Source organism: Diplotaxodon limnothrissa, linkage group LG1, assembly GCF_057381915.1.
Source record: "Diplotaxodon limnothrissa isolate DT_005_m linkage group LG1, D_limnothrissa_male_GT1.1, whole genome shotgun sequence".
Classification (NCBI taxonomy): domain Eukaryota; kingdom Metazoa; phylum Chordata; class Actinopteri; order Cichliformes; family Cichlidae; genus Diplotaxodon; species Diplotaxodon limnothrissa.
The window spans coordinates 43,407,798-43,418,115 of NC_140596.1; the positions used below are offsets into that span (position 1 = coordinate 43,407,798).

Below are 10,318 nucleotides of genomic sequence, written 5' to 3' on the forward strand. Positions count from 1 at the left end.
GTTTAAAATGATACATAATAAAGTGACTAAATATAAGCAAGCAGGGTATATGAGTGTCTGCACTACAAGACAAACATGGAAACTTGGGCAGGAACTCTAAAGCATTCCGACATAACAGAAAACGAAGTAAAAGACGAGCCTCTTGCTTTCACGTGAAGCCCTGATGACAGACTATGAGAACCTACTGTACACTTTGGGATGTTTTAGTAGGCATGCTCAGTCTGCTTTAATTGAAAGATTCCTAATTAACGTGTGAGGGAATAAGAAAAACATTTGCCTCTGTGGCTTCAGCTCCAGCCCCACAGAGCTCATTGATATTCAGTGTCTGTTCTCTCTGGTACATCTCTGTAGAGTTCATTTCTTTTCCTGGCCTGGGAGGGGACGCTGGCAGGACATGTGACAGGGGTGAGCATGGTGAGCATCCTATCTTGGCAGCCGTAGTGGACAGCAGGCATGTGAGTGACACGCTGGAGGAGGAAGGGAGGGAGGGAGTTCAAGTGGGGTGCCCCATCCCTGGTCCGCCCGTTACCACCCTCTGACAACTTTCCCTCCATCACTGCTCATTGTGCGACGTAGGTCCGGGTCGCCTCAGATGTTGATGTCTCTGACGTCTGTTGGGGTGCAGGACAAGTCCGCGTCCTCGTCAACTCGTTTAGTTTCTGTTGTGCCATTGTGCTGTTGTGCCTGTCGCAGGCTAGACTCCAGCAGAGACTCTATCTGCTCCTGACATGACCGCAAGCAGTCCTGCAAGCACAGAATTGAGACTGAGTCAAGACCAATTGCACTGCAAACATCAAATAAGTGACAAAACGTTTCCATACCGGGTCGCTACGAATGACCTGCGACAGGAAGTTAGTGAGGTTCTGGGAAGACAAGGACGCATCTTGGCTCTTCAGGTAGAGCCCTTGAACAGCTGCTGCTACACTCCCTGCGGCCACCATTGAGGGAGGGCTGGCAATGAAGTTGACATCTGTTAAAACAGCACAACAAAGTTTTCCAGGGATGAAAACAACTGCACGCTCATTGCTAACCTGAGAAACTCAGAACTCTGTTTTCTGCTTACACACACACACACACACACACGCTTGCATTAAGGACAAAGTTCATGTCACACCTGTAGCACACAGTGCCACAAAGGTCTGGGCATGTTTCCTGAGGATCTGCTTGGTGGAGGGATAGATCTTCAGCTTGGACAGGAAGTGCTCGATGAAGTCATGAGGAGTTACTGAAGCCAGATCCCACTTGAGCTTGTTGAGAACCAGCAGCTCCATTTGCTGTGGACGGAGCAGAACAGAGGGAGTCACTCAAACTGATCCGTATACAGTACAAGTGTCTGTGGTGACATGTATTTATTCTAGAAGTTATTTTAGGTTTTAAAAGTTTTATCTAATCTGCTTTTTCTTAAAATGACATTTGACATCAAGTTTCTGTGTCCCCATCCCGTCCAAATGTATACAAACACAGTCATCCACAAAAACATATGCTGCAGTGTAGGAACATGAATAATTGAGATATGCTCCTTTGAAGGGGAGCACACAATAGAAGAAGACTGTGAGACTGACTGGAGCCAATGTTGGTTATTGGCAAGCATGTGCAGGTCTGTCCTATGACCACTAGGTGTTGCTGTGAACCAGATTTTTCTTGGCAGCCACTGAAACCATTCATGAAATCAGAGCGGCCTCCAGCCACCATGGGAAAGTCATCCGCAGCCATTCAGACACTGCTGCACATTTCTGCTCTTAGTTCAACGTCATTTCAATACAGTTTCCTCCCTCCCACCCACCACGGTGACACTAACCAGATAAACTGCAAACATTAGGTATACTGTTCAGTGCATATTGTGCTGTATGTGTTATGCAACATCCAAGTGTGCAGAAGTCAATTACCAGCAGTTCCCCGGGCAGGACCGAGTTGTCCGTGTAAATACAGAGTTTCTCCGCCGTTAAGGGCACAGTCTCCTTCATTTTTGATGCTAGAAACATGCATGTGGCTCCGAGCAGCTGTAGTCTTGTTTTCCTGGTGGCCTCAACTGATAGAAATCTGTCCAAGTAGTTCATAGCGAGCGGAAAAACCTCCTCCTCACATTTCTGTTCCTCGCAGACCTGGGAGGGTAGACAAAGCTATTAGAGTATGCTTTTGCTCGGTTCCAGGAACTTCCAACTCATGTGCATTGCGGAGTCTTTGTCTCTGCGTCTTAATCCGTGCACAGCTGTTTGCGTTCAAGAGCCGCACTGACGACAAACGACATTAGAACAAATTACAGTCTGCACATTAAATATGTTTGAGTTGTTTCAATTTCCTCACCACTCTATTTAAAAAAACAAAACGTAATTTCAGACCACACCGGAATAATGGCAAGTTCACACGCAATGTATTTATTACGTAGTTTGGAGTGTTCAGCACAGAAAGCAGCCGAGAATTAGTTTGCAGTCAGTTCTGACTGAGACACAAAGGTGGCGTCCATGCAAGTTCCACACTCCAATTTCAACTTCGTCATCTTTTCAAAAAATATTTAGAAATATTTAAAAATTATCTGGCCGTGTTAAAATAGGATTTAAATGATCCTTATCGAATGACTAATCGGATGGGACACAAATGTACCCGACTGCAGTCCAAGTGAATTCAAAAGAAAATGTTTTTTGCGACGGGCTTTCACGTGTTGCAGGCAGCACTTCCCCCGGCGCCCAGATGCACAATTTCAAAAATTAATAAAAAATACAAGACAGCACAGAATTCATTCCAAAACTACACGTAAATGTTTAAAAACATCTCAAGTATTAAAGCCGACTCCAAAATGTCATTTCTTCATTTTACGCTTTCTAAGAATATCCATTTTTCGTGGCGACCTTCACACGCAGCCCGGACCGTCGGCAAGCACAACAAAGTTTAGCAGCGGACAGCAGCTAAACGAGCGCCAGCAGGCACCGTGCAGCCGTCTCATCTTATACAGGCATTTCTTTCCGATATTACAAAGTTATTGTCATTTCTGTTGACATTATTGATTTTTAAAGATATTAAAATCTTCCTCCTGTACGACAACAAAGATGGCGCATAATACTGGCACAGAGCAGACTGCATACGTGTACATTGCTGTTATTTCGGAATATTTTTTCCGATCTCGTCAACATTTAATGCAAGAAGCAAAAACATGCGGAATCCAAAGAAATAACTAAGAAAGGCAGCCGACTCGTGGTGGAAAGCGAGAGGCCGATCTCCGCTTATAGGTGAAGGACCACCCAGCACTCATCGGGACTTTTCAGAGCCTTTATGTAACATGCACAGTAAAATAGCAGACGGAGCCGCACAACTTTCATATAACGACCAATATGCCACCTTCGGGTGTACACAGAGGTTAAGCAAGCGACACGCCGTCGGGGAGTTGGAAGCAAAAAGTTAAAGTCAAATAAACCAACCTCCAACATCCAGGTGGCAACTATTTTTCGCATTTTTGGTACAATTTCTTTCTGAACACACTTGAAGTAGTTTGGCGAAGGCAAGTAGTTTTCTTCGGCCTTGAGCATGGTGTGTAGAACTCGGTCATTGAGCAGGTTGACGTCCTGGTAAGCTCTCCTGATTGAGTCCACCTCACAGCACAGCAGCTGGTCCTCCATAGTAGGCTAATTCTGCTTTGAGTATATTTATCACTGCCGATAAAACTTTCCTATCTCCGGGTTAAGACGTCACCGTGTAACAGTAAGAAGACGCCGGAGCACAGAAACCCACAGCCAGCTACTTTTCTCGCCACTTTCTTCTTACTGGGCTGCCGCTGCTGCGTGCTGTTACTCCGACTGTGTGCGCCAGCCCTCTGGAACAAACCACTTCGCACTGCGAGACAAAAACCCCTGCCTCGCGCTCACCAAACACGCACGAGAACACACACAAAGTTTATCAGCGAACACGCACGGCGGAGGAGATGACGTCAGCTGTTGTTAAGTGTTGGGGGTGGGCAGAGGCGGCAGGGGGTCGGATCAAAGAGATAAGCAGTCTGCAAAAGAGCGCGCGAGGAAGGGATTCTATTATAGCGCTATACATATATATAAGAAAGAGAAGGGAAGACCTCCCTCCTCGCGTCTCTCCCCCCTCCTCCTATAGCCTGGTACCTTCTAAAGAGGAGGTGGGAGGTCCGGGGTCAGGGAGACGTCTGTCCCTTTTGGAAAGGATATGCCAGGGGGTGGTTGCTTGTTATCAGTAGGGGGCGATAGAGGCTCACAGCCCTCTCTTTTCATATTGTACTTCCTCTGTCTGTGACTGAATGAAAGCAGAAGCTCTGAGCAAACATAAGGTGAGCACGTGGGACAACAGTGAGTTGCTGCTTTAGTCATTCACTTCTCTGACTCCATCTAGCATGGGAGAACACTGGAAAGAGTTTCCCAGATCAGGCTATAATAATTATAGCTCTATTATCAGCTGACTTAAAGGCCAGTTTCCTTTTTTCTTTAGCAGAACATACATTGTATTATTGTAGGGTCTTTACTTTACCATATAAAGCGCCCCGAGGCGACTGTTGTTGAGAATTAGGGCTGCTTAAATCAAACTGAATTGAACTGAATAGCTTCAGTACAATTCTGTTAGCACTGAACAGTGTAATCATATATTTATATGTGTGTGTGTTGTGTACCTCAGTATAATAAAATGTTAGGAAAATAGTCAAGATTAAAGACTTTCCTGACTCTCTCTCTCTCACACACACACACACACACACACACACACACACACACACACACACACAAACGGGAGGAGACTGGCGTTAAACCAATGGGAGGAATTGCTGTTACTAGGCAGATGTTGGTGTATCTTTTCATGTAGGGAAAAGTTCAGTGCACTGGAAAACTTGACATTGCTATTGATAATCCAATCAAAGTCCTTTGACACAGTCTTTTAAAATAAACAATACAGACGTTTACTACCGACGGTATTTTGTTCACCAGAACCACCAGGAAACAATTTAGATCAAGTTATTAATGGAGCCATGCAGAGATGTATATTCTGACTTTTGCAGCTTGATGAAAACTATGAAAGTGTATTTAGCTGCTTAAGTTAAAAATTAAATGGGCACTCTGTGCACATTTTAATCTATTTTCAATATGCATTGGAGCTTTTCACATTCCTGAAATTCCTGTCTGAGCTAGTGGGTACCGTAATGCCTGAAGCAGGCTTCACCTCCGTGGACAAAGCAAGAAGTCACATTAGGAGCGTATCTGCACTCTGCTGTGGCTTCGAATGAGCGTATAAATGTACGAATAAATGATTCTGTTGTGTAAAACCTGTATCCATCTATTCAGAAATGTTTCACAGATTGGCTCTTTTTTTCAAACACTTATTTGTGTATTACTTCCACTTTAGAAAACACACTGGCCTTTGCTGTATACTTTAATATATATTATACTCTGTATTTTATTGTAGCTGCTTTGTAACTGAATCATGCTAGTAATCCATTTCAGTGGTGAATTGCTGGTTACCAATTTGAGCTTTACTGTTTTATTTATAGTGTGTGCATGTCACCTGTAAAGCTTTTATCATTGTTTTATATCGTATTTTTACCATGATGTCATTCAAGTCCACGTTGTTATTATGTATACTCTGCAGACACAGATGCTAATAAAACTGATGAATGATTGTAGTCTGCTTCACTGACAGCTTTCCTCTGTGCCATTTGTGTCTCTTCAGCCCCTCGTGCACAGTCAGATATGGGTTTTCTCAGGGAAACAAAGAGAGCTGGAGCATGTGACTTTTGCTGTGAGGCTCTTCTAGCAGCTTTATGGTAACAGGGAGGGGTGTTTAAAGGGACAGTGGAGGGTGACATGACACCAGCATACGTACTGATTCAGACTATCCCACTACTGCACAGCCCATGGCATATAGCCCATTGCTATATGCAATTTACCATATCAAGGCCACGGCTTGATAATGTGGATTCAAACATATAGCAATAAACTATTAATGGCATCCACCCATTCTCTTGAACGTCATCTTTGGCAGGACGTGTGGCATAAGATATCCATCTTTAACTCTCTGTTGACACATATAACCAAACTCATCTGTTGGGGTGTTTATCAGCAAGATTAAACACAATGACCAGGCCTTTCATGATAATTAGTGGAGAGGTTAAGCATGGGTAAATGACGGCCCCATCACATGTTTGTGTTGATCACGTTCTTCAACATTGCAATGTGAGATGTGGATATTCTTTTAGCTAATGATGCAGTAAACTGGCATTTATTAGTTTCCCAGAAGTATACAAATTCACAACGAACCCTGTAATTGAAACTGTATGCAGATATTTATTAATCAATGATACAGACGCTGAAGGTGATGGAAATACGTTGGTGCATTTACAGAGTGTCTGTGTATCTGCGTGTGTGTGCTCATTTCTGTCCTCCAACTCACACCCTCCCCCATGCCGTTTGTACTTCTCAGCTTTCTGTCATGTGGGGCACTTTTTGCATAATGCTGAAACCTTTAGAGATGAACTGTATAAGGCCGTATTCCTTCACATTAATATGCATGCTCATAGATAACACAGTCATACTATTGCACACCTAGATGTGCCACATTGAGGTAAACTTTTGTCTGTGATGTGGTGTGTTTTTCTGAGATTTTCTTTTACTCGTGTGTGGTTGATTATCTTTCCTATTCTGTGCAATTTTTGCATAACTGTGGCATACTCAGAAACTTTGGTCTGCTGCATGTTGAACATTTTTGTAGTGCAGTCGGTTCACTTACAGCAAAGTTAATATCTATCCGTCTGTGACGAGGAATCAAAGCTTTGAAGTAATAATGTGTGTTTGTGTGTGAGAAGGCTTGCCTCACACAGAGAAGTAGGAGAGTTTTCTTTTTCCATCTGAATGAAATTCCTTTCTTAGCTGAGGGCAGGGCCACAATGACCCTGCAAAGATGGATAGGGAGACTGTCCTGTGAAGTGATCCGTTAAACCAGACAGACGGAGGTCATTCTGTGTGTTTGTGTCTGTGAGTGTCCACCATTTGCACCATAACTGACCTAACAGCACCTGGTTTCTAGCTGGATGAGTGACAGACATTTAGGACCAAGGGCAAGGATAACAGGAAAACCCCCCTGGTGTGATGAATCAGTAGGTGTTTGGGAACGGCATAAAGGTAAAGAGAAATGCATGCAACCTATACCCCCTCCCCCTCTCTGTCTCTCACAGGCACACACACACACACACACACACACACACACACACACACACACACACACACACACACACACACACACACCAGACTAGATAGTACTGCTTTGAATAGTTTCTGTGAATGAGGCTGTGGTATCTAACTCGGGTCTGACCAAACAGTGCACATCCATTATGCTCAAAGTGTTTTCATAACAAGTGCCACAAAAAAATACAATAATAAACTGAACAGAGCCAGCATACAATGCCTTCCCCTCTCCCACATGTAGTTTCTCTGAAGTATAACCCAATTAACACTCAAAGCTATTTGAAGACCAAAGTTTTGCAGGTAGGTAGTTACAATTGGCAAGTATTTGCTAAGAGTTTAAGTTCACAGCTAACATTAGGTGCTGCTGTGGAATTTTACATCTCTTTAAAAGTAAAAGTAAGTACCCACTTGACTAAAAGATATACATTTTTCTATTGTGCACGCTGACGTCTTTGGTTGGGCTGAGTCCATTGTGAGCTGTAAATCAGCATTCTCTCAGATGCCAGGGGTCACAATGATGATCATTTGCCTCTCAATTGACCTCCTCTGTGTTTCAGGATGGCTGCAGAGATCGTGTATGCGTACGCATGTGAAAGAGAAATACGAGTTCCATGTGGAATTATCATCACACAAATCTGTTTACTGGGTTTGTGTCCTTTTGCTCAGTTCTTATTCAAACTGCGTAAATGTGTGCAATCTAGAAATGAATAATCAGTGATTCTCACATATTGCCCAGAGGAATTGCTTGGGAGTCACTCGAGAGGCTCATAAAAGTGCACTGATGCCTCACAAACATAACAAAAGTATCTTTTGACAACTGCTGTTCGAGTATTTGCAGTTGTGCTGATCCAACAGGCGTTAACATTCAAACAAGGTCCTCGGTCTGCCTCTTGTGTGACTTCCTGCCTCATGGTGGTTGAAATGTTGTTTTAGCATCTCAAACTAGTTTATCATACAAGTGTAATTTCTTACACATGCATGATTTTATACGTGTACAAAAAAGCTATTCAATCTTCAAAGCAGAGATATTTGTGTTCATTGAAAGCATGCTAACTGTTTCTTCTAATAAAATTCAGACCAGAGGGTTCAGTCCATTTCTAGTTCCAAGTGTTCAACGATAAGAAAACGTGATCAAAAAGAGCAATAATCTATCTCAAATAAATAGCTTTCGGACTTAATAATGGCAGGACTTCAGTTGCTGGTAAATGGCCATCCTTTGACTCCTGCATTTACACTTTATTTACACAAAGTCAGTCTATTTTTAAAACAGTATTATACTGTACTGTGCCACACAGCATGTTGTTCCACACAGGAAAATCACACATTGTTCACAGTGGTCTGTTTACTCTGCACAACCAGACATTGGTGTTCAGTTTAGCCTGTAAAATAAAACAATAGTTTGGATGTAGACTAATGAGCTCAGAAGCATTTGTTTGGATTTGTTTTTAACTCTTATTCAACACTCCCACTCCATATTACAAAATACATTAACCCAAATTCTAAATTGTGCTTTACACTTTTAAGAGCCTTCTCTATCTTACAGATAGACACATGAGCTCACACAGTGATACTGGCGTACTTGATTCTCTGGGGAGGCTCCGTTTGAAAAATATGAAAAACTAGAAAGTGCATTTTCTGAAGAAACTGCAGTGTGAATGCTTGAATCTGAATGTATGCACTGAAATGAATTAATTGCTGAATTTAAGTTAAAAATTTTGAATGAGATGAAAAATACAGAAATTTTCACCTGAAAACAATAGTGCTGAACTGCTAAAAGTTGAAGGTTACACAGAAGTTGGAAAATAGCTGAAAATGTTTTAAATGTAAATTAGAAAAATCTAAGAAATGAGAAAAGAAATTTAGACTAAGAAAAACAAAAAAGAAAACATCTGAATGAATATTAAAAGTTCATATTCTTTGAATCACTGAATGACTAAAATCTGATCCCTCTGCTTGGATCCACACAGTTTAAAAAATTTAAAAGTCTGAGCTTTGAAAGACAGTGTTGGAAAGAGAACAACGATGGTGACGTTTTGAGGGTAAAATGATGGCTGTAACACTGTGGACACAGCAGCAGTTGAAAGAGAAGTGTTTAAGATTAATCTTGGCAGGTGTGAGCCTGGTTGCTATAGTGACTGCACCCAATGGCTCCATACACACGTACACAGACATGCGCCTCACTTTTGCTGCTTAAAATGAACAGAAAAGTCAGGCCGAAACAAATCGTTCCTAAATGAAAAGTAAAAGTCGTATTGACAAAATTCTTTCACCGTGAGCGACAGCAATGTCTAGTCTACTGAATTCTCAGTTTTCATGCCTGTGGAGTTTATTATATGGACGTGGTGACAGTGGAAAGACACCATGCTCTTCTGATTTTCAAACGAACCTTCTGAGCCATTTTAACATTAGAGTCTATGGAAAAGTTGGAGGGAGGAGGCTGTGCATTGGTGACATTTACGAAAGAACCATAACACATATTACAATAGTAAACACATTGGATGAAAGAGGACAACGATGGCTACGTTTTGAGGGTAAAATGATGGCTGTAGAGCAAACGCTGTGGACACAGCAGCAGTTTTAAAAAAGATTTTAAGATTTTTTTTTTTTGCTCCTCTCACTCTAGCAGTTGAGCTTCCTCACTCTAGCCCCAACATTCCGTCCCATACACACCCATTATAAACTCTGAATCGGGTGAAAAAACATCATGAAACTTAAACTGGAACTGAAGAAAAAGTATAATAGATATTGAAAAGATAAATACAAGTTGAATAGTTGAATGTCTTGTCTTCGTTTTAAAGTTTGAATGGTGGCTCTATGTCAATGTATGTGGAAGTAGATACAGTTTAAAGAGGAGGAAGTTGAATGAGAATTTGAAGGGTCTCTCCATTGAAATACATTATAAATTTTTGTTAAATAAAGTTGAATAAAATAAAAAATATAAATGTTAAAAATGAGAAAAGTAGAAGCATTCATGTCCAAAAGAATAGGAATCTAACGGTGTTTGAATGGTTTTTCTAAGTTGAGCGGTTTTGAAGGAGTGAGATGCCAAAAAACGTACGGAATATATAACTAGAAAGTGCATTTTCTGAAGAAACTGCAGTGTGAATGCTTGAATCTGAATGTATGCACTGAAATGAATT

The 10,318-nt window shown here is 41.8% G+C and overlaps 1 protein-coding gene across 1 annotated transcript; it reads right to left on the bottom strand.

Moving 5' to 3' along the window:
* ccnd1 (cyclin D1) lies at window positions 1–3,850 on the bottom strand. The gene is made up of 5 exons (XM_085358991.1): window positions 3,414–3,850; window positions 1,887–2,102; window positions 1,115–1,274; window positions 822–970; window positions 1–744 (listed from the first exon to the last, which is right to left on the bottom strand). The coding sequence occupies exons 1-5, from the start codon at window positions 3,609–3,611 to the stop codon at window positions 589–591; spliced, it is 879 nt and encodes a 292-aa protein (XP_085215117.1). The 5' UTR covers window positions 3,612–3,850; the 3' UTR covers window positions 1–588.
* Window positions 3,851–10,318: the final 6,468 nt, after the last annotated feature.

Coding starts and splice junctions, on each gene's coding strand:
- ccnd1 (XM_085358991.1), bottom strand. CDS start 3,611: ATGGAGGACCAGCTGCTGTGCTGTGAGGTGGACTCAATCAGGAGAGCT. Junction 1,275..1,886: donor TCCTGCCCGGGGAACTGCTG/GTAATTGACTTC, acceptor CTCCGTCCACAG/CAAATGGAGCTGCTGGTTCT. Junction 971..1,114: donor TGTGGCACTGTGTGCTACAG/GTGTGACATGAA, acceptor CTGTTTTAACAG/ATGTCAACTTCATTGCCAGC.